This window comes from Panulirus ornatus, chromosome 34 (genome assembly GCF_036320965.1).
Source record: "Panulirus ornatus isolate Po-2019 chromosome 34, ASM3632096v1, whole genome shotgun sequence".
Classification (NCBI taxonomy): Eukaryota; Metazoa; Arthropoda; class Malacostraca; order Decapoda; family Palinuridae; genus Panulirus; species Panulirus ornatus.
The window spans coordinates 10,589,779-10,614,844 of NC_092257.1; the positions used below are offsets into that span (position 1 = coordinate 10,589,779).

The following is a 25,066-nucleotide window of genomic DNA, read 5'->3' on the forward strand; positions in this document are numbered from 1 at the left end:
AGTAAGGGTTAAATTGCATAACAGTGATCAATTATCTTCCATTCTATAAGAAAAAATATAACGAAAAATAAGTTTGTGCGAGTTTACATAAGTAGTCCAATCTAATGAAAGAGTTTAAATATCATTTAAATCACTTAGTTTAAATGGAAGCATTTAACTCCAATGAATGAGCTTAAATGACAGATTTAAATCACTTAGTTTAAATGACGGTATTTAACAAAGATGTTAGATGGCAAATTTATGATATTTGTGTGGTAGTACGGGAGTATGAATGAGTTTGACTGGCGTTGTTTACTTGGCGTAGTATATATATATATATTCTTTTTTTTTTCTTTTTTTTATACTTTGTCGCTGTCTCCCGCGTTTGCGAGGTAGCGCATATATATATATATATATATATATATATATATATATATATATATATATATATATATATATTTTTTTTTCTTTTTGCCGCTGTCTCCCGCGTTTGCGAGGTAGCGCAAGGAAACAGGCGAAAGAAATGGCCCAACCCAATCCATTACACATGCCTTGATTCAATCCACTGACAGCACGTCAACCCCGGTATACCACATCGCTCCAATTCACTCTATTCTTTGCCCTCCTTTCACCCTCCTGCATGTTCAGGCCCCGATCACACAAAATCTTTTTCACTCCATCTTTCCACCTCCAATTTGGTCTCCCTCTTCTCCTCGTTCCCTCCACCTCCGACACATATATCCTCTTGGTCAATCTTTCCTCACTCATTCTCTCCATGTGACCAAACCATTTCAAAACACCCTCTTCTGCTCTCTCAACCACGCTCTTTTTATTTCCACACATCTCTCTTACCCTTACGTTACTCACTCGATCAAACCACCTCACACCACACATTGTCCTCAAACATCTCATTTCCAGCACATCCATCCTCCTGCGCACAACTCTATCCATAGTCCACGTCTCGCAACCATACAACATTGTTGGAACCACTATTCCTTCAAACATACCCATTTTTGCTTTCAGAGATAATGTTCTCGACTTCCACACATTCTTCAAGGCTCCCAGAATTTTCGCCCCCTCCCCCACCCTATGATCCACTTCCGCTTCCATGGTTCCATCCGCCGCCAGATCCACTCCCAGATATCTAAAACACTTCACTTCCTCCAGTTTTTCTCCATTCAAACTCACCTCCCAATTGACTTGACCCTCAACCCTACTGTACCTAATAACCTTGCTCTTATTCACATTTACTCTTAACTTTCTTCTTTCACACACTTTACCAAACTCAGTCACCAGCTTCTGCAGTTTCTCACATGAATCAGCCACCAGCGCTGTATCATCAGCGAACAACAACTGACTCACTTCCCAAGCTCTCTCATCCCCAACAGACTTCATACTTGCCCCTCTTTCCAAAACTCTTGCATTCACCTCCCTAACAACCCCATCCATAAACAAATTAAACAACCATGGAGACATCACACACCCCTGCCGCAAACCTACATTCACTGAGAACCAATCACTTTCCTCTCTTCCTACACGTACACATGCCTTACATCCTCGATAAAAACTTTTCACTGCTTCTAACAACTTGCCTCCCACACCATATATTCTTAATACCTTCCACAGAGCATCTCTATCAACTCTATCATATGCCTTCTCCAGATCCATAAATGCTACATACAAATCCATTTGCTTTTCTAAGTATTTCTCACATACATTCTTCAAAGCAAACACCTGATCCACACATCCTCTACCACTTCTGAAACCGCACTGCTCTTCCCCAATCTGATGCTCTGTACATGCCTTCACCCTCTCAATCAATACCCTCCCATATAATTTGCCAGGAATACTCAACAAACTTATATATGTATATATATATATATATATATATATATATATATATATATATATATATATATATATATATATATATATATATATATATATATGTATGTATGTATATGTATGTATATATAGTTCCCAGTGTATTAGTTAGTATTTCCTGTTTTACGTGACTGTCATCTCATGATCCGTCTGCTTCAGCATGTTTTCCTGGCAGTCACCCATCTACGACGTCTGTCAGAGCAGCTTCTCGCTGTCCAAAATGATCTATAAGTTGGTCGTACCGTAAGCTGGAGTTCGATTACTTTCGTTGAAAAACTTAGATAAATCACGATGATGCAGTTGTGACCAGGTGGTGCAGTAACCTATAATGATGACATCTGGCCAGGTCAGACGTACAGCCACAACATGACCTTAGATATCCAGTGTGTGATCGCCTCCATGATGGACGTACGAGTGTGGGTCACTTTAGGATTACAATACACGACAAAAGATACTAAATATGAAGAATATTGTTACTATAACAGATAATTTTACTGCCAGAAAGGAGATATTAAGAACATTCTGATAGAAGTCTTGTGTTTATCCATAAGAACAAAAAATCTTCCAAAAACATGCAGAGTTTCTTCTAGATGAAATGTTGCTCTCAATATTTTTCTTCAACAATGCATAAGCACATATTTTGGTGAACAAGGAGGGACAGGATAGAAAACGAAAATATACTAAGTAATGTGATGAAGGAGGGAAACACCTCCATTGGTGCGTCATGGGAAGCGACTCAAATACAGCAGATTCCCATGGAAGTTATATGAGTGGAGGCCAGATAGCAGAAGGCCCATTGGCATACCCAGGATGCGACGGGGAGAAATATTGATAAGAGGTGCCGGGCAGAGGGGTCAGGCTGGAGCGGAGGGAGAAGAGAGGAAGGGAGAAGATTTATGAAGTTCACCACCATCTGCCCTGCCAACAGGAGGGTGAGAACAGACTTGTAACAAATCCAACTTTATCAAGACTGTGGTCATTCTGCCGATGTCTGCAGCGTTAAAGACTGTAGGAAATCATTTCTTTATGTGAGTCTCTCTTGTGTCTCACCAACAGGCGACCTGTGAGCCTCACAAAAGAAGATAAGAAAATATTTAATGTAACGTAGAGGCGGCAACAACACAACCTGATCTTTATTCCCAACCTTTACTCCAACTTGGCATCCAGACTTCGAGCACGATAAGATGATACTTTAATAAAAACATTGTCTTTACGGACAACCTCAGAGATTACCGGTGGCAGATGTCAGGCGAACTGGATGTAAGATTAAAACTCGAAGATTTTATCTCTAACCGTAGAAAATTTAAGTTTTCTTGGAAACATTACATAGAGTGAAAGAGTCATTATCATCATCATTTTCATCATCATAGTGTATGAATATGTAAGTTTGCTTGTGTGAGTGTATATGTCTGTGATATTCTCCACTTAGGGTTTCCAAGCGTGTGGGACGATATGCGCTGCTGGTTTTGAGAGCCATGTGTGCGGAATTGGCTCCATGTCTGGCTTTGTTGACAATACGAGATACGTGGACAATAGTTCCGCTTATTGCCACAGCATTCTGCTTGTCGCTGAACCCATGTGATTCATGGAACATGAATTATCATATACACCCTCAAGACTATTACCAGGTCACTGTGTTGCTAGATACGTAAACACATAAGCCAGACACAGAAATTAATAGATCGTAAGTTTCTCTCTCTCTCTCTCTCTCTCTCTCTCTCTCTGCGGGAGAGGTGTAGTGCTAACCCGAGGTTAGTGTTTTCGGCTGGATATCAGGCCTGGAGAGGCCAGCATCTATATGAACAGCCAGCCAGCCAACCAGCGCTCTGGGGCGAAGTGCATATAATTCTCATTCTAACACATTTCTATTTCGGCTCAGATTCTTTTCCTCTTTTCTTTGTAATCCTTTGTTCTTTGCCCGTTCATTGTTCATATGACCTCCAGCACGTGATGCTTTTTCGTGTGTGTGTGTGTGTGTGTGTGTGTGTGTGTGTGTGTGTGTGTGTTAGATATTTCAGGGTTTGGAAGACTAGTAACGAGAACCTAGATATTATTTTGCTTGAAGTGGATTTTAAAATAGGTTATGACAACGTTAAGGACTCAGAACAGGAACCTGAGGGAGGAAGTGCAAGAGTTGGGAAAGGTGCAGATGAAGAAAAAAGGGGCAATTTTGAAGACTTAGGAGGATCTTACCCACAGGTTTGGGAGGAGGAGATTTTTAAAGGTGTTAGACATGAACGCCGGCCACACCCTCCAAGGGATGAGAGAGAACTTAACAGAAAAGAGAAATATTTAGTAATCTCAAGACAAAGACAATACATAGTTTTAGAAGACAACTTTGTTACAGAGTTAACAGGAACTTTTGCAGCGATCAGGAAAACTTAAGATGGGAATGTAAATGAGTATGCATGGCTGATATTGTACAGAATATTCCTTGTAAGAAATAGCAAAGATATAGAGTCGCACGTACTTATATATACTGCCTCACAAGATGAGTCTAGAAGAGAGAGATTGTTGATGATAAAGATATCTCCGGTAGATAGTGCCCTGCTCAGAGAATGAAAAGTATATATGTGAAATATAGTTTGTACGTGGAACAAACTCAACGTTTTCTACGAAAGTGTCGGTGCTATGAAATGCCGTCAACGCATACTGATCCTCTACGATGATGGCTTACCTTCAGATGCCACAGTAGCAAGATGGGCCAAAATGTTCAAGTGCAGCCATGACAGTCTTTAGAACGACCCTCGATAAGGATGGCTTCAAGATGCTAATGCTGAGTCAACTGTAGCCAAATTGAGTGTGATCATGGCGGGTCGTCAACTTAGAATCAATGAGGTTAGCATTAGTTGAAATTTGACATGAAAAAACTGTGAACATCATTCACGAACAGCTGGGCATTGCTAAGGTTCCGACAAGATGAGTTTCCAGACACCTCAGCGTTGTGAATCAATACTAAGGAGTTTCCTCAGGTCATGTGGAGCCAGAACTGCATGAAACCAATGAAACCAACTGGTTATAAGGAATGAGACCTTCATCCATCACTGGATCCCAAGTTCCAAACTGTTATCCAAGCAGAGGAAACACTGTACTTCTCCGACCATAAGAAGTTCTGAATGAAGCTCTCGAACGCCGAGATCATGGCTCATTTTCCTACAGTCTGACCACACGTCGCGGTAACGCCACGGTCATACATGCTGGTCTGACTCGCAAGTTGTACGATGGTAACAGGAGAAATAATGGTGTCCATAGATGCCTTTCCGCAACGTGAAACTGCGCTGGTCACAGGACCTCAATAACATAAGATGGCTTTCATGCTGATCATGTAAGGAATGGGAGTAAGAGAGACGTGTGTTTGCAATCTGACTGACACAGCCAAGAAGGTATACTGGAATGGTTTAGACGTAAGGAGAGAATGAATGAAGGACTACGAGAATATATTTCTTAGAAGCGGAGGGAGCAAGACGGAAAGCGGGAGACCATGAGAGAGATGGAGGAATGGAATGAAAGAAGCATCCAGTTTTCGAGATCTGAATATGTAGGAGAGTGACAGGAATGTATGAGATAGACCAAGCTGGAGCGGTGTGGTACACAGAGGGTGACATGCACTCAATGGGCAGAAGCAGGGCGTATGAAGTGTAACATGACACGTGCGGGTCTTGGCAGTAGATGAAGGGATCTGAACCGACGTATTACGGAAAGGAAGAGAATCTTCTGCTTTGCTGTCCTTTTCCCGACCATTTTGTAAGCCTTTCGTGTAGGAACTGATTATATATATATATATATATATATATATATATATATATATATATATATATATATATATATATATATATATATATATATATATATATATATATATATATATATATGTATATATACATATCTGCAAATGTGCGTTTTTGTGTGTGCATATATACAGAGTGTATAATTGATCCACCTTTGCAGCATCAAGGATTTCCATGAGTTTTTAGTGCATTGGCACATAGACCGAAAGGGGAAAACATCAAGCACAGACAGAAAGACAGACAGATAGATGGACAGATGGAGAGAACGCAGCAAGGTATTCTGAGTCTGTTGGTGACGAGAGGAAGCCCGTAACTAATCTAGCCTGATGGGGTTAATGCCTGAAGGGGATCCAGGAGTATTACAAGGCCCTGTCGAGCGTGAAACTCTGTCCAAGATCTAATTCCGTCCACACTCAGGTACTGCACTATTTTCCCTGCAGTGTGATAATCTAGCAATCTTGGTGGAAACTTCAGCAGGAAAGTTAGTGAAGTTGGTTCCTAGGTGTCGAGCGTCAGATATCCTTTATTTAGTATAAGTGTAGCTTGGCGTACATTTGTGCTGTGCTGCTTTCAGTTGGAGTTCATTTGTTCATGTTAGTATCCTTATGAAACATGATTTTCACTGTTATTGTTCATTTATATAAGATACAGCTGTGTTCATCAGTTATATTACTTTCAGCTACGTTCATGATTCAGTTTAAATGTGGTCAGGGGAAGCCATGATAAGAGGGTTGTGGTTCTGGCACGCTATACATGACAACTGAAGAGTGGATATGAGCGAATAAGACCGTTCTTGGTCTGTTCCCGGTGCTACCTCGCTGCGCGGGAAACTGGGAGCAAGTATGAAAGAAATAGTTATCTTAATATCTTACCGAGAGAGCAGCAAGTCGTCCTCTTCCTGCAATCGTCTGTGATTCAGTGAGCAATAAAGAGTTTAAACCTAATATGGGGGGTACTGAGTGATGCTCCCACCTTCCTATTCAAAGTTTCCCCTCTCTGTTGACTCCTTTGGTGCTCAGGGCGTTACGCTAGAGGAGGCGATAGGAGATCTCTGGCGAGGGGAAGTGCGGGCTTTGTGGTGAGGGAAACTGAGGAGTTTGTTGTCCGAGAAAGGGAGGAGTTTATTTGTAAGGTGAGATTGAGAATTTTGATAACAAAAAATCGAATAATAGAAGCTATGGAAGTCTTAAGGATGAGGAGAAAAGAGAGAAGAAAATATTTTCAGATCGCCAGACAAAGATTCCACACAAAAGCACTCACTTCAGCGAAACAGGTTGACCAACGCCTTAGCTGTGATGGTCCAATAAATAGATGCCTGGAAGTCTAACTTTTCAGACACATGTTATTCCACAGTGATATCCTCTTTAAGTGTCATATTATGTTAAAACAAACTCACTGTCTCACCAAACTCTATGTACGGTTGGCACTGGCTAAGATGATATTCACAAAGGCTGATATTCACCGTTTGGTTGGATTTACTTCATGACTATTATCTAATTTTCAAGGATATCAATATACCAAATATTACACGAACTGCTCTTTCCACGAGGGTTGACAGTCTGCCACTAACCTGAATGACCTCATTTGTTCTTACTTATTATGGAATTATAGAGCTGTTGTGGGTCGTGGAGTGGCCCCAGGCAATAGCTGAGGGTGATCCAGGCTGCATTAATTATGCACGCTGGCTAATGTTCGCTTCATTATCCTCTAAAAAGACGCAATAGAGAGTTTCACCAGAATGGAAAGTCCATTTTCTAAAACAGAAAAATAAAGACATTTCCATCTGATCTGGAAAAATCCTTTGTGAAAAATCGTCTTCATTTTCTTACTATTTTACCAAACTATCTACCACTTGTCTTGTACCACGATATTCAACATAGATATCGTCTGAATATTCTTGTTTTTCTGTTATCAATATCATAATGTTTCAGGAAAATCAGGAATGACATTAACACTACTGGACGTCATCACCGTTACATCACTCGCGAGTGACCTCAGCACAAGTAGCAGGAGTGTAACATGGCTCTACTACACCCTCTGAGGCTCTTATGTATCCCCTGGGCACGTTATTCATGTATCCGCTGGTCACGTTATTCATGTATTCCCTGGTCACGTTATTCATGTATTCCCTGGTCACGTTATTCATGTATCCGCTGGTCACGTTATTCATGTATCCGTTGGTCACGTTATTCATGTATTCCCTGGTCACGTTATTCATGTATCCGCTGGTCACGTTATTCATGTATCCGCTGGTCACGTTATTCATGTATTCCCTGGTCACGTTATTCATGTATTCCCTGGTCACGTTATTCATGTATCCGCTGGTCACGTTATTCATGTATCCGTTGGTCACGTTATTCATGTATTCGTTGGTCACGTTATTCATGTGTCCGCTGGTCACTTTATTCATGTATTCGTTGGTCACGTTATTCATGTGTCCGCTGGTCACTTTATTCATGTATTCGTTGGTCACGTTATTCATGTATCCGCTGGTCACGTTATTCATGTATCCGCTGGTCACGTTATTCATGTATTCGTTGGTCACGTTATTCATGTGTCCGCTGGTCACTTTATTCATGTATTCGTTGGTCACGTTATTCATGTATCCGCTGGTCACGTTATTCATGTATTCCCTGGTCACGTTATTCATGTATCCCCTGGTCACGTTATTCATGTATTCCCTGGTCACGTTATTCATGTATTCCCTGGTCACGTTATTCATGTATTCCCTGGTCACGTTATTCATGTATCCCCTGGTCACGTTATTCATGTATCCGCTGGTCACGTTATTCATGTATTCCCTGGTCACGTTATTCATGTATCCGTTGGTCACGTTATTCATGTATCCGCTGGTCACTTTATTCATGTATCCGTTGGTCACGTTATTCATGTGTCCGCTGGTCACGTTATTCATGTATCCCCTGGTCACGTTATTCATGTATCCGCTGGTCACGTTATTCATGTATTCCCTGGTCACGTTATTCATGTGTCCGTTGGTCACGTTATTCATGTATCCCCTGGTCACGTTATTCATGTATTCCCTGGTCACGTTATTCATGTATTCCCTGGTCACGTTATTCATGTATCCGCTGGTCACGTTATTCATGTATCCCCTGGTCACGTTATTCATGTATCCGTTGGTCACGTTATTCATGTATCCGCTGGTCACTTTATTCATGTATCCGTTGGTCACGTTATTCATGTGTCCGCTGGTCACTTTATTCATGTATTCGTTGGTCACGTTATTCATGTGTCCGCTGGTCACTTTATTCATGTATTCGTTGGTCACGTTATTCATGTGTCCGCTGGTCACTTTATTCATGTATTCGTTGGTCACGTTATTCATGTGTCCGCTGGTCACTTTATTCATGTATTCGTTGGTCACGTTATTCATGTGTCCGTTGGTCACGTTATTCATGTATTCGTTGGTCACGTTATTCATGTGTCCGCTGGTCACTTTATTCATGTATTCGTTGGTCACGTTATTCATGTATCCGCTGGTCACGTTATTCATGTATTCGTTGGTCACGTTATTCATGTATCCGCTAGTCACGTTATTCTTGTATCCGCTGGTCACGTTATTCATGTATCGTTGGTCACGTTATTCATGTATCGAACGTTGAGTGTAACCTACGAATACTGACTGATTACTATCTGTGATTACAAGTTGTATTCACTACGTCCTTGTGGCGAGAAAGTTTTACTTTTGTGTCGCCTCGTCTCTTAACCTATTGGATATGTGCCATGTATGTACTCCGATGTGTATTTTACACACACACACACACACACACACACGCACACACACACACACTCACACACACTAACGTAAGCCAGATGCGTGTCTGTCTTTCTGTATTTCAAATCACACGTCACAGCGTCAACACAGAGAAAGATATGAACACATGGGTCCAATACATCATCTACTACACCATTATACAGTGCATCAGATCAGAACAACATCTGAACTTCTTCTGTATGTCTGTTGGGTCGGTCAACTTGAACTAGAAAATGAAACAAGAGGGTAAATTACCGGTCAGTGTTTATACTGCAACAATTTAGCGGAGTTCAGTATGACGGGTACCAAAAGCAGGATGAGTGTGCATCTGGTGTGGTGCATCTGACTTGATAGAAGGAAAACTCCAGTTCATCTTCACCCTTCAGAGTCTCACTTTGAAATCTAGCATTTATCTTCAACAGAGTTTGCTGCAAGAGCAAGTCTCCTGATCGTCTTTTTTCCTTTTTTTTTTCAATCGCTGAAAGTTTGACAAAGATGAGGGATGAACTCATGTCTCAAGTCCTCAAAATTTACGTGTGATATCTTGAATAATTTGTAAAGGTCATATTGAGTTCTTAGTCTTTCTAATAATCAGGCTTTCTTTTGTTCTGTAATATACAAATGAATAATTTGTTTACCGTTGTTATTCTGAATAACGTACACAGGATGAGTTCCTTGTTTGTTTATCCTAAAAATACGTACACTGAAACTTATTCACTTGTTTGTAAACAAAGCACTTCATTCTCAGGCCAAGGCACACCGTGTGACACAATAGCATGGACTGCAGCAGCAGCAGCAGCAGCAGCAGCAGTAGCTGTGGAAACAGTCGTAACCAAGTAATGTCGGGTCCCAGCTGTTGTCAGCACACTCTGGGGTCTGCCGGACGCACAGCAAGACTCGATCCTGTCGATACTGATGCGACACTTTGTCTGTACAAGTACACCACACACACACACACACACACACACACGCACATATATATATATATATATATATATATATATATATATATATATATTTTTTTTTTTTTTTTTTTTTTTTTTTTTTTTTTATACTTTGTCGCTGTCTCCCGCGTTTGCGAGGTAGCGCAAGGAAACAGACGAAAGAAATGGCCCAACCCCCCCCATACACATGTACATACACACGTCCACACACACAAATATACATACCTACACAGCTTTCCATGGTTTACCCCGGACGCTTCACATGCCTTGATTCAATCCACTGACAGCACGTCAACCCCTGTATACCACATCGCTCCAATTCACTCTATTCCTTGCCCTCCTTTCACCCTCCTGCATGTTCAGGCCCCGATCACACAAAATCTTTTTCACTCCATCTTTCCACCTCCAATTTGGTCTCCCTCTTCTCCTCGTTCCCTCCACCTCCGACACATATATCCTCTTGGTCAATCTTTCCTCACTCATTCTCTCCATGTGCCCAAACCATTTTAAAACACCCTCTTCTGCTCTCTCAACCACGCTCTTTTTATTTCCACACATCTCTCTTACCCTTACGTTACTTACTCGATCAAACCACCTCACACCACACATTGTCCTCAAACATCTCATTTCCAGCACATCCATCCTCCTGCGCACAACTCTATCCATAGCCCACGCCTCGCAACCATACAACATTGTTGGAACTACTATTCCTTCAAACATACCCATTTTTGCTTTCCGGGATAATGTTCTCGACTTCCACACATTTTTCAAGGCTCCCAAAATTTTCGCCCCCTCCCCCACCCTATGATCCACTTCCGCTTCCATGGTTCCATCCGCTGACAGATCCACTCCCAGATATCTAAAACACTTCACTTCCTCCAGTTTTTCACCATTCAAACTCACCTCCCAATTGACTTGACCCTCAACCCTACTGTACCTAATAACCTTGCTCTTATTCACATTTACTCTTAACTTTCTTCTTTCACACACTTTACCAAACTCCGTCACCAGCTTCTGCAGTTTCTCACATGAATCCGCCACCAGCGCTGTATCATCAGCGAACAACAACTGACTCACTTCCCAAGCTCTCTCATCCCCAACAGACTTCATACTTGCCCCTCTTTCCAAGACTCTTGCATTTACCTCCCTAACAACCCCATCCATAAACAAATTAAACAACCATGGAGACATCACACACCCCTGCCGCAAACCTACATTCACTGAGAACCAATCACTTTCCTCTCTTCCTACACGTACACATGCCTTACATCCTCGATAAAAACTTTTCACTGCTTCTAACAACTTTCCTCCCACACCATATATTCTTAATACCTTCCACAGAGCATCTCTATCAACTCTATCATATGCCTTCTCCAGATCCATAAATGCTACATACAAATCCATATATATATATATATATATATATATATATATATATATATATAGGCGTAAAAACATGGTACATATGTATGAGGCTAACACACAACTAGTAATCACATAAATAGTACTCACCTCTCTCTCTCTCTCTCTCTCTCTCTCTCTCTCTCTCTCTCTCTCTCTCTCTCTCTCTCTCTCTCTCTCTCTCTCTCTCTCTCTCTCTCTCTCTCTCTCTCTCTCTCTCTCTCTCTCTCTCTCTCTCTCTCTCACACACACACATAAGATAATATAATCTTGTACTTGCAGAGTTATTAAGAACCATCAACTAATCCATGTGCAGTGTGAGGTGCAAAACCTTCCCACCAACAGACCTTTGTGACCTACAGACCTTTGTGACCTACAGACCTTTGTGACCTCCAGACCTTTGTGACCTACAGACCTTTGTGACCTCCAGACCTTTGTGACCTACAGAGGAGTGTGAGATTAGTGAGACTGGTGCGTGAGGGACCACAATCTTCACGAGCGTTACACTACACACACTTCAATGGGTATTTAACACGCACACGAACCCCACAGTGTGAAATTTAGTGAAGGAATTCTAACTTTCTAACAAATTCCAAAGTGATTATAATGTGAATCATTAGCTTGAAGTGAGACTTTTAGTTTCAACCTTTTTCCTAGATAAGTCAACTCAGTTGAGTATGAAACTATAAACCAACTTATCCCCGAGTTATGAATATGAGTCGTCATGACTCCAATATTTCCATATTAAAATATATTCCCCCCAGGCAAGCATGCCTCGCCGGGGAATCTTCACAGTTACAGACTAGTGACGTGTTTAAAAAGGCTGGCTGGACGGTACTTTAAATTCATAGCAGCATACATTATTTGTCCCGTCCCTTGTGTTCCATCAGCCCCTCCTGCCCTACGGGTAATTGGCTCTATGAATCAGATACAGGAAGAAACTTAGCTCTAAGGACCAGATATAGGAACGAAGTTTGGCTCTAAAGACCAAAGAAGAAAGCTTGGCTCTAAGGACCAGATACAGGACTACAAGTTGGCTCTGTGCGGGTGTGTTGTGATGAGACGGGGAGGCAGGCCAACGCTTCGATTGACCGTGTGTGTGTGTGTGTTGGTGTGTGTGTGTGTGTGTGTGAGGTAAGAGGGTTGTGGAACTAGGTCACGGAAAAATGGGAAAGAGAAACAAAGAGAGAAAGACTCTGGAAAAAGAAAAATTATACGCGTGAGTGTATGGCATGTGTTGTCTCACGGATCTCATCTCACTATGGCGCCCACCGTCCATTAGCTCCCTCCCGTCCCACATAACAATTACCCCTCAGTTAAGTGGCTCCTCTATGAGAACTCCTGCCCATAGTCTCAGCCCTCGCTCATCGGTCTACTCTGGGCTCACTCCCCTCCCTTCAACCACTGAGTAAGGTCAATATAAGTCATATTTTCATGGACTTTACTGAGTTAATGACAAAACGAGCGTAGCTAAATAGTGCGTGAATATGTTAGGGACGAGCTAAGGTCACAGCTTCATGTTTGTAGAGGTTGTTGTAGTTTGATGCACGCAACCCATCGACTGGTTCATGACGGTGATGCACGCACGACAAGGCTCTTACGGTCGACGCCCTAAGGTTGCGCAAGTATCGAGGTCATTCACGCCCTCTGGGGCGTAAATTATGGTTGAGTACAAAAAGGGCTGTGGAGCTACCCTAAGGTTGCGCAAGGTATCGAGGTCATTCACGCCCTCTGGTGTGTGAAATATGAGAGCCAACAAGAGAGGCTTTACAGCGACCCAGCGGGGAGTGTAGGTAGGTAGGGTGTGCAGGGCTGCTGACGAGGAGACTTAAGAGAGAAGCAGAGACGATGTTGTCGCAGGAATGAAACAGTTACACTTAGGCTGTACGTAGAGCGAGAACTTTAACTCCAGCAAAAATTACCCGACTCTAGTGAACCTTTATATACAGGGAGGACTTCACTGTATCCTGGGAATTGTATTGATAGTCAATGTGAGGAGACGTAAAGGCTGTTCACATCTGGCAGCTTTTGATCTATATTCTTTCGTCATCTGCCAATGGTTGATCAACATTTGTTAGTGTTTTACCTCAAAGTATGAGTGGTTCATCTACATCTACCAAAAATGATATCTACCTCTTCCAGTGGTTTTATGCCCAGTGATTAATCTGTACCTCTTGTAGTTTATCTATATCTACCGTTGTATCGATACCATCTGAGTCGGGTACCTTGCCCACATCTTCCAATGATTAATGTATGCCAAGTGGTCTATGTATAACGTCCCAAGGTAGCTGTCTGTTTTGGATTGGTTTATTCATACATGTCTGTGGTTTATATCTCACAGTGATCCATCTGTACTTCTCAGTGGTTTAGCTGTACGTCCCAGTGCTTCTTATATACAAGTGGTTTACTTACAGCTTCTCTTGTTTCATATATACAAATGGTTTATGTAAATTCCCAGTAATCTACCTATATCTCCAAGTGGTTCATCTATACAAGTGATTTATGTAAACCTCCTAGTGGTTAAGCTACACCTCCCAGTGGTTTACCTACACTTTCTGGTAGTTTACCTACAGCTTCCAGTAGTTTACCTACATCTCCCTGTGGTCTGCGAATACGGTGCCATTTACTGTGGTCCACCTAGTCACATTGTCACTATACAACTCCGGGAGTGCTGGGCCTGCGCTACTGACCATACTAAAGTTGTGGTGTCATCACAATACGGCCTGGGGTCCCAGCCTCTCTCACCTTCCTCATATATCTGAGAGAGAGAGAGAGAGAGAGAGAGAGAGAGAGAGAGAGAGAGAGAGAGAGAGAGAGAGAGAGAGAGAGAGAGAGAGAGAGAGAGAGAGAGAGAACGCAACTGGATGGAAGTACATGGAAAAAAACAGGTTATATGAGACCTGTTGGTCTATAACTAGATTATCTACTGAAGAGTTCCTATCTCTCTCTTGAGAGAGAAAACACTGGCTGTTGTTCTATCATCCATACCCGACATAAATATCTAGTCCTTTGTTGTAAATGGTTTACCTGCTTGAACATTTGCTACATCGCAGGGCAATTCGTTCCTCTGTTCAATTACTGGGTTAATGAAATAACTCTTTTCCACTTCAGTAATAAATCTTTTCCCTGTAATATTTACTCCGTCATATCTAGTTGCTTGATGTACTTATAGTGGAAAATACCGTCCTGATTGACATTGTTAGTATTCCTTTATATTTTGATAGTCCATAGAAGACCACGCCTAAGTCTTTGTTCTTTTTAAGAGAACCTAAATTCAGTTGCCTGAGTCTCCACTCGTGTGACCGATTCGTTACAACAGATCCTTGAACTCTCCTAAGCTCATCTTCGTCTTTTTTGTATCGAGGAGACCAAACCTTGACTGCATGTTTGAGATGTGCCCAGACCAAGGCTTTACATGACGTGCGCAGTGTTGCGGATGAAGGTGATGAAGAGTATGAGATCACCTCTTGCTACCCCCAGCCACTCACATGTCTTACTCTCCAAGAAAATCCCATAATTTTTCTTTGTAAATATTCATGAACCAGTGAGTGGGAGAGATCAATTACCTGCTTAATAGTAACTACCACATTATTATGTAGTGAGTCAGATATAGCGCATAGCCCCCTACCACCTGAGAAGGTAATAGACGCAACACTTACCTCTGTGCTGCCTTCACCAACAGTGCACAAACAGGCGCACAGAAGGGAAATTGAGGGAATGATAGACGAAAACATAAGCAGTCAAACAGACAGACTGGCTGACATGCAAAGGAAGAGAAAAGAATAAGTGCGTACAGAGTTGGTTATTATCCCCAGGAGGATGTACGGGTTGCTGGGGTATCTTGTGATGGTTCAGGAGCTCGGTTATTATCCCCAGGAGAATACAGGGAATAAATCTACTTGTGACTTTTTGGTTAAAAGTGAGCTTGTTTTCCATTTGTGTTTGGCTCTTGCTATCTTATTTTGTGCTCTGCTTCCTTATCTTTTGTCCGTCTGTTTGTCCCTCCAAATCTCTCACCTTGTGTGTGTGTGTGTGTGTGTGTGTGTGTGTGTGTGTGTGTGTGTGTGTGTCAGTGTGTGTGTGTGTGTCTATGTCTGTGTGATTCCTAACGAAGAAACGCCGAAAAATGAGATACGTTTATGAGGAATCACACAGCTGTAATGTATTATATGTGAGGAGAGTTAAGGTAGCTGGTAACCAGAGGGCGACGCATGAAGGTGTAATACACGAAATGCAACAAACACAACAACAACAACAACAACAACAACAATGAAGAATTCATCCAAAGTGAAAAAGTAAACTAAGAAAACTAGAAAGCAAGAACAGCAAATATATATCACAAGTACAAAGGCGTAGCTAGAAATTACTTGATGAATAAAGCAAACTACTGTTTCATGATGGCAATTGCCTTCCACAAATATCCTGACCTGGACATGCAAGAATGAAGGTAAAGTGTTCTTGTGTTAGAATGTTCTATTGATAGGATTAATGTTAAAGTGATATAGCGAATAAAAAGTAAAAAATAGATTCAGGACAATTGCTATAGACTAATACCTATAATGGCTAATCATAATTCCAGATGAATTTGGAATCAATAATCATGTATGGTGCGTGAAGGCAGAAGAAAGATATTGTTCATCATGCATGATGCAGTAAGCACTATGTGCCACCTCTGTTGGCATCATTTTGTTGTAGGTATTAGTCGGTAGGTACGTAGGTATCTGTCTATGTATCATCTATCTATCATTTTATCTCCTTTGCTTCCCTCTTATTTTCCCTCTTGCTTTCCTTTCACAACATTGAGGTGAGAATTTTCTCCGCCTAAATTAACACTCGGGTAAGTTAACCGTGAGGACCAGCATAGTTTGTTCCTGTCAAGGGTCGAAGATTTATGTTCTTACCACCAAGACCTCCACTCCTGGACTGCCTTTACTAACAGGTATCCCTCTTGAGGAAGTAAAGGTAATAACAGACGCAAAATGCTCCTTTGTCTCAAATATGAGAATAATCACGTGTAGGATGTCACCTTTAATTTTAAGAGATACAGTGCAAGAGTGAGGGTCAGATTTAACCATGTCCTCTTACTTCCATATCATGATTCGTCTGTTGTCGTCACGTCTTTACAAAGGTTGAAATTCAGAGAAGCAAGTATGGATAGATAGCCATACGTTGCTACAGGGAGTAGGAGCCATATGCTCTTACAAGCAAATGACAACGACGCAGTTTTAACGTGCGTAGGGGCCATAACCTGACGTTTGTCACCTTTGCCCCTCCGGTAGCCGTCCTGGATGAAGCCATACGCCCCACAACCTCAGGGTTAGTGCGGCTCACAGGCTGTCAGCACCAGGGCAGAGGGCACTACGTACACATCAGGACAACGATGAGGACAAGTTCGAACTTGGAGCCTAGAAATCAATGGCTAATCTTGTCCCCGCACAGCTGGCCTCAGTGGAAGATGCCTCAGTATATTCCAACTCTTTTACAATCAATTCCCTCTAAGGTAATACTTTCATCTTGGGGATAAATATTTCAAACAAATTCAAAGTTATATGTTATGTTAAGACAAAGTTATGCGTTAGATTGAGACTATGGTATACGTTATTTTAAGATAAAGTTATATCATGTGTTAAGACAAAGAAATGATGCTCAAAAATAAACCTTTCACAAATTACTTATATTTCCGAAACGTTATGAAAAAAAAGTCAGCCTTACCAGAACAGAATTTGATTCCAAAATAAACCTGGTTCTTTGAATCTGAACCCTTTAGAAAGGTTTCTCCTGAGCTACACACTCCATACATGATTTACCTGTGGAGGGGAAGTTGAAGGTGTTCATGAATGAACACTCTCCTCCTGTTGTGGTGTGGAATTCGATAAATCCTAATGAATTTCTCAATTGAATATATCTATTTCTCTCTCGGCCTCATAACCCAGACTCTGTGACTCACCTGCTGGGAGCATATTGAAGAGAACTAGAGTGAAAACCCCGAGTCCATATCTCGTCCGTATCTGTGTGGAGGGTGAGGACGCCTGCGCGGGATGTCGCTCTCCAGGTACACTTTCCCGCCTCTCCATCTTTCTCATCCACTTGCTCCAACTCATTTCTTTTCTCCTCTCCGGCACTCCTCTGGTGGCCATACTTTACTTCACGTTTCGTCTGATTGATCCACCAATGATCTGTTATTAATCTGTTTGCTTCGATCAAGAAACAAGCCTCATACGGTGATCAATTCTGAAGCACACATGAGTCTGGGCTTACAGTACATTGGATGTGATGAGCCACTTGTTAAGGGAAACTGACTGTTGATATTGAAAAATGGATATATGATAAAGATGTTCAGAGTACAATAGAAATTTATGTTTAAGTCACTTACAGTTCTTCAGATGCATCATTGTCAGCTTCTTAATGTATACCAAAAGTTTCTTTTTAGTCTGCGTCACACTTTTCAAACATCACAAGACTCTGAATATTTCGTTTTATATTCCAAAAAGTTTTACTTGTAATATGGAAATGTAGGACGATTCATTCACTTCCTTGAGACACAGATCTTTAATCTCTTCGAAGAACTCATTCCTCAGGGAACCACAGCACAGTGGAGGAGCTCGGCAGGTATGGCTCCAGGATAGTTCGTCGAAAACTACAGCCACGTCCGTCTCAGGTCAGGAGGCGAGTCAAGGAGGCGAGCCACACAAAGGCTTGACTCACCGTAACCCACACGTCATCACTCGAGGTTGTTCAGGGAACAAACAATCTGGAAGGAGAAAGAGAAGAGATTACATGAATCATACAACATTTCTTTTGTCCTGCTAATACTACTGTGTGTGTGTGTGTGTGTGTGTGTGTGTGTGTGTGTGTGTGTGTGTGTGTGTGTAACTTTGCCATTCGCCACAGGCACCTCAAATTTTATGGAACATAATGAATATTAAAATTGTTCAAGTTGTGAAACTCGTCTCACATTTTCGTGTCATGTACGCTTCACATTTAGTTCAACCGATGATTTTATAGTCTGAATGCCAAAACTTTTCTTCTTATAAATTAATTAATACTTAATTAAGATGATTGTAACTTTAATAAGAAATTTAAACATTATAGTTAAGTTTTTCCTCTGCATGAAAATGTAAAAGAAAACGTTGAAACGAGACGAGTAAAAAAGTTCTTGTAAAAAAGTTCATGCAACATTTACACGGGCAGTCTCCAGAAAGTATTTCACACAGGATATATTATTTACCGTGAGAAGACCTTTTGCGTTTCTGGCTCCAGAATTTTATCTGAAGTTTTTTTTGAGGTTCTTTCAAAATGCGCAAAAATTTTTTGGCAAAAGAGATGCAACTGTCACTTTTTCTTTATATTTTTGTCACAGACGAGTTTTCTAAATCAAAGTCCTTTCTACACCTATACTACGCTTGAAGGTGTCTATGGTTTTGTGAAAATAATACAAAAGGCTTTAGTACCAAGTTAGAAACACCCAGGCATTGATCAGAAGTAGCAGCACCGTATGTTATGTGTCTTCAGTAACCATTATCAAAGTTCTTGAATCACCGAGTTTTAAACTCCAAACTCTCACTCGAATATAGTTAACAACCCAGTAGATGAGACTCACTCATACCACACAAAGAGAGTAGAAAGTCTAAATCATAGACACCAAGAGAATCGGTGAGGCTGATTCAGTACCCAGAAAGACTTGAGAAGTTTTTATCATAGAATCACTTCGCTATTCGTTAAGTTTTATTTATTGTTCACAAAACTTGAAGTTTGTCCTGTAGAATGTGCGAGGTAATCAGTAATTTGTAATGAATACAAACAAAAGCTTAAGAAAGTTTGTCATGTATGGAAAGTCATCATTCATTCAATACAGTACATACAAAATCTAGGAACAGTCTGTCACAAAGAGCCTGTTGGTGAGAGCAGTAAGTGTACATGAAAACCAGAGCAGGTTTGACCCCTCAACACCCGCGCATGATGCATGCAATGACAGCAAATGTGGCGAGAGAGTCCTCGCCTCCGGTGAACATGTGCAAACGTGACCACAACAGCCACTGCTGAGGGTGGTACTCCAGTTGTATCGATCCCTCACTAAACTTAGGAAAACCTGTGCAAATCAGCTTCCCTTCACATAACTTCGGACACTCAACTTCCTCCCAGACAGACGTAGGGAAGTTTTCACGACATGGGACGAGGTGGTGAGGATGGCGGACCTGGCTGGGAGCCGGGCACTGTCCCACGAGAGTCATAAATGCAGCCTCTTGGAAATTATGAGGTGGTCTCATGTCGACGTGATTCTCTCTCTCTCTCTCTCTCTCTCTCTCTCTCTCTCTCTCTCTCTCTCTCTCTCTCTCTCTCTCTCTCTCTCTCTCTCTCTCTCTCTCTCTCTCTCTCTCTCTCTCTCTCTCTCTCTCTCTCTCTCTCTCTCTCTCTCTCTCTCTCATATATATATATATATATATATATATATATATATATATATATATATATATATATATATATATATATATATATATATATATATATATATATATATATATATATATATATATATATATATATACCTTGATTTCTCTATTAAGGGTTCTGTGAACTATGTTTTAAGGTTTTTGTCAGTTTTCCTAATGCACGTAGTCTCTAACAGATATAGTCACTTAGAGATGGGAAGAGATCCTAACTAAACAGAATATATGTAATGTCTTTAACTTAATGTTTACACAAGGTGAATCAATGACATATATGAATGAATGAAGCTAATGGAAAATTTAATCTTACAAAGCTGTGGTCCCCAACTCTTACTCTGCAGCCTGGCAAAGTGCAGAGAGAATCCGTATTCCCTGCATGTCAAAGTCAACATTGAATCATTTGAATTAAGAAATAGAATTCTATGACGCAAATATATTGACAGATCACATGAAAATATAAACAGTGTCGTTACAAAGTGTGTCAGTAATGTAGAGCATCAGTACCAGCCAGCGCTGGTCAGGTGACGTTTGACAAGCGAGTAACATGTGAAATAATTTCTGACTCAGCTTTAAACTTTTCACTCATATTATGCGAATACTTCACAGTTTACAACAAATACAAAACTCTCGACTATCCATACCTAATATGAAATAGAAAAAAGTATGATTAACAAGAAAATATCTCATGTTTTTGACTGACTTATGGAGAATACAGTTTGGTGTAGAAATATAAGAATAATAAACATATATCCTCAAAGCTTATGAATAGATGATGAAATTGTATGATTCACATTGCATGAATATCGGTTGAAGTTGTAGTTTATGAAGAAATAACTGATAATGTCGTGAATCATATCGATGCAGTTCTCGTAATCTTAATCATGAAGAATAACCTGCCCACCCGAGGCTTACTCATCACTTACTTCATCAAGAACTGAACCAACGGAGAGAATATCTTCTCACACATGCACTGGACTTCTTCCAGCATCCCACCTTTAAACGTTTCCCTGGAAATCTCCTGACAATTGTTTTCTTTGGTGAATTTTGATTTCGAGTCTGTAGAATTTTCAAAAAATACAGAGCATGTTCTTGAACTCTGGAGATAGACTGTTTTTCAGAACAAAATTTATTCAGTCGCATTCAAATGATGATTTGTTTCTAATTCCATGATGTACATAGATGATCTAAAACACCTTTTCTTCTTCCAGGAAATTTACAACCAGGTTCTCTACATTCAAGTTAGAAACAATAACATGTATTCTTCTACCAAAGAACTTTAACCGAGATATACCGGATCACAGCTTTATCTTTAAGCAAGAACAGAACTGTGTTGAAACTATCCTCACTCCTCCTCCTAGGATGTTTCAAGCTCAGGTGATGCCACAATGAGGCCAGGATAACGTATGTACTACTTGGGGAACAGCTAAGTTGATATACTGATCTAAGAATAACACAAAACTCATCTTGCAGGCCGGATTTCTTCTGCTGAACTCCTGGTGTTTATTGAACACTTGTGACCGCTAGTGTTCGTCTGTTTACTATTTGTATTTACAATTTGTGTGTTTACCGGGAGAGAGTTTTACGCTCATGTCGCCCCGTCTCTTAACCTTGTATAAACATACCACGTCTTTACTCTGATGTGTACAGGCACACTTCCAAGCTTCAGCCAGGTACCAATTCATCAACGTCCCAAGAAGAGGATGAACAGCTAGGTTAGCAGTGAGCTGACTGCGGCCTCAAGGATTGAAACCCAGGCGGGGTCTTACGTGAATCATGGTAGATAGATAGATAGATAGATAGATAGATAAATAGATAGATAGATAGATAGATAGATAGATAGATAGATAGATAGATAGATAGAGATAGATATATATAAACAAGTATGTATGCATATATGATAATCTAATCGTTTCAGGAAGACTGGAATAGCTTCATTGTTCGTATTTTTAGTTTTAATTCCACGTGTTGCATCCTCATCTGCTCCTCACCCCCTCGTCTGCCTCAGCCTCACACCAAAACTTAACTAATATGAAGATCTTCCAGTCTCTCCGGTAGAGTCCTGGGCGCATCTCCACTGTTAATATTTTTGTTTGGAATCTCCCAAGAGAAGTTTTCAAAGAAAATCCAATTTCGCATTTGCGCTAATTTTCTCTATAAAATCTTTCCTGACTTTGATAATGGATATTCTCCCCCCCCCTCTCTCTCTCTCTCTCTCTCTCTCTCTCTCTCTCTCTCTCTCTCTCTCTCTCTCTCTCTCTCTCTCTCTCTCTCTCTCTCTCTCTCTCTCTCTCTCTCTCTCTCTCTCTCTCTCTCTCTCTCTCTCTCTCTCTCGTCAACTAACTTCTCGCTCCAAAGAAGTCTACATTCCCTCCCTGGTTCCCATACCATAATATCCCTCATCCTCTCCTATGACGTGTGTAAGAAACTTGCAGCTTCACCCGGGATATGTTCAGCTGTGTTGAGATCCTTCCTCTTCTCTCTTCTCCCAGAATGTATGTAACTGTGTTAAAACTTTGTTTCCTTTTTTTCCCAGGAAGTGTATAAACGTGTTGAGATATTCTTCCGCAATATTTGCGACTCGGCTCTTCCTGCTGTGAGCCCACGGCTCATTTTCCTGACAATGGAGCAGACAGACAAGTATTTTGTCCTGAGAGAAAACCAGGGTTGCTAATTAACTGAGAGACTATATTTGCTCGGTGAATAATGGAATCTGGCCTTAAAGAGACGCGTCTTATATGGCTCGCTATCGGTCTGTGTGTGTGTGTGTGTGTGTGTGTGTGTGTGTGTGTGTGTGTGTGTGTGTGTGTGTGTGTGTGTGTGTGTGTGTGTGTGTGTGCTATGTGTATGTAAATGTGTGTTTGTATATGTGCATATCGGTCTATGCGTCTTTGTGAGAACACATCTTACGTATATATATATATATATATATATATATATATATATATATATATATATATATATATATATATATATATATATATATATATATATATACATATATATATATATATATATATATATATATATATATATATATATATATATATATATATATATATATATATATATATATATATATATATATATATATATATATATATATATATATATATATATATATATATATACACACGATAACATGTTCGAATTACATCGTGAAAAGACATTTGCTGTGCTGTGCATCGTGTTCAAATATATTTCATATTTTGACAGAACACACTTACCATGATGATATAACGATATCATTCAGTATAATATTATGACAGAGATATTGCCGCTACTCTTCACATACTGTGGATCTGAAATAAGCATACCCAGTGTAGCATTATATGACACACAACATAGCATTACACACAGTGCTAAACGACGAACATTATATTATGATATGACACTTATAGCATAAGAGACTTGTAGAGTTAATGATGATGACTCACAAGGTGTCCATTCTCATGTGAAAAGCTCTCAGTGATATAACCTCTCAATGTTGATGTACATCAGGACCCAGCACTGATGATCTATGTGACCCAAAGTTAATATACCCTGGGTCAAGACTAGGGCCCAGATCTGATCTACCTGGACCAAACGTTCATCTACTAAGGCTGAAAACCTCTCCACCAGATCCTGTATCATAACACCACTATAGAGATCAACGCTTCCGTAGACGAACAGTACGAGGAAAATAGCTTCTACAGCTTGAAATTACATGGATTCGCCCAACAAGGGAAAGATCCATCATACACACAAACAGAAAAAAGGAAGGTAACAATATAAACTGTATGAACATTTTCCATCATCTAACTGGCCAAAAATAGAACAGAGACTCACACCTCAGTCAGAACATACAGATGGCGGCTGCTCGTCCTTATAGCCAGATACTGACTCTCTTCCTCTTCACCGCCAACCACTCTGACTTAAAACGACCGACAAGTTCCCATGCATTACTAGTATACTGACTGAGGTAAATGTAGCCTTTGCAGTTTTCACGGAAACTTACAGAAAGGACCAGCGCGACTGTGAATTGTCTCCCCCCATTGTGACGCAGCTCATGCCGTAGTTGGTCTTCAGGTAGGACGGCAGAACTCAACTTTATGTAAAAGTTCTTCATCTGCATCAAACTCCTAAACTCTGCTATGGAATTACTAGTCATTATAGTTTCTAGATATAATTCTGTAAGTATTTCATTATACATCAGAGAAGTTTCCCACTTAGTTTGGCTCTCGTGATCATCTTTGTGGACACTTGAGGCTGAGGAAGGTGTTGTGTGACGAGATCATCATCTCACACCGGTGGGAGGGTCTGTCCTACCAGCAACTGCAGCCGCTCGTCTACAACACATGCAAAGATAAAATCTACCGCATCCACGAGTCTGGTTCATCAGTTTCCACCAAGAAAACTTGATCACAGATCGTACAGAAGCGACGTGCCACAGTGACTCGACACATACATACAGTGAACCATGGCATGAAGCACACGGCGCTACTGCGATACGATCCAGACTTTAGGTCATGATATGAATTGTCGAGTGATACATTAGGTCATGAGATGAACTGTCCAGTGATACATTAGGTCATGATATGATCTGTCCAGTGATACATTAGGTCATAATTTGAACTGTCCAGTGATACATTAGGTCATGATATGATCTGTCCAGTGATACATTAGGTCATGATATGATCTGTCCAGTGATACATTAGGTCATAATTTGAACTGTCCAGTGATACATTAGGTCATGATATGAACTGTCCAGTGATACATTAGGTCATGATATGATCTGTCCAGTGATACATTAGGTCATGATATGAACTGTCCAGTGATACATAATTCGAGAAACCTTTGACATAAACAGAA

General features: G+C 40.7%; 1 protein-coding gene across 3 annotated transcripts in view; it reads right to left on the reverse strand.

Annotated features, from left to right (window-relative positions):
• Positions 1 to 25,066, reverse strand: part of LOC139759823 (neurotrimin-like) — an 85,215-nt gene that overhangs the window by 32,826 nt on the left and 27,323 nt on the right. For all 3 annotated transcript variants that reach the window (XM_071682312.1, XM_071682311.1, XM_071682313.1), the window contains one exon: positions 17,719 to 18,522. In XM_071682312.1, the coding sequence (XP_071538413.1) occupies positions 17,719 to 17,908 (190 nt within the window). In that variant the 5' untranslated portion in view covers positions 17,909 to 18,522. The remainder of the gene's footprint in view (positions 1 to 17,718; positions 18,523 to 25,066) is intronic.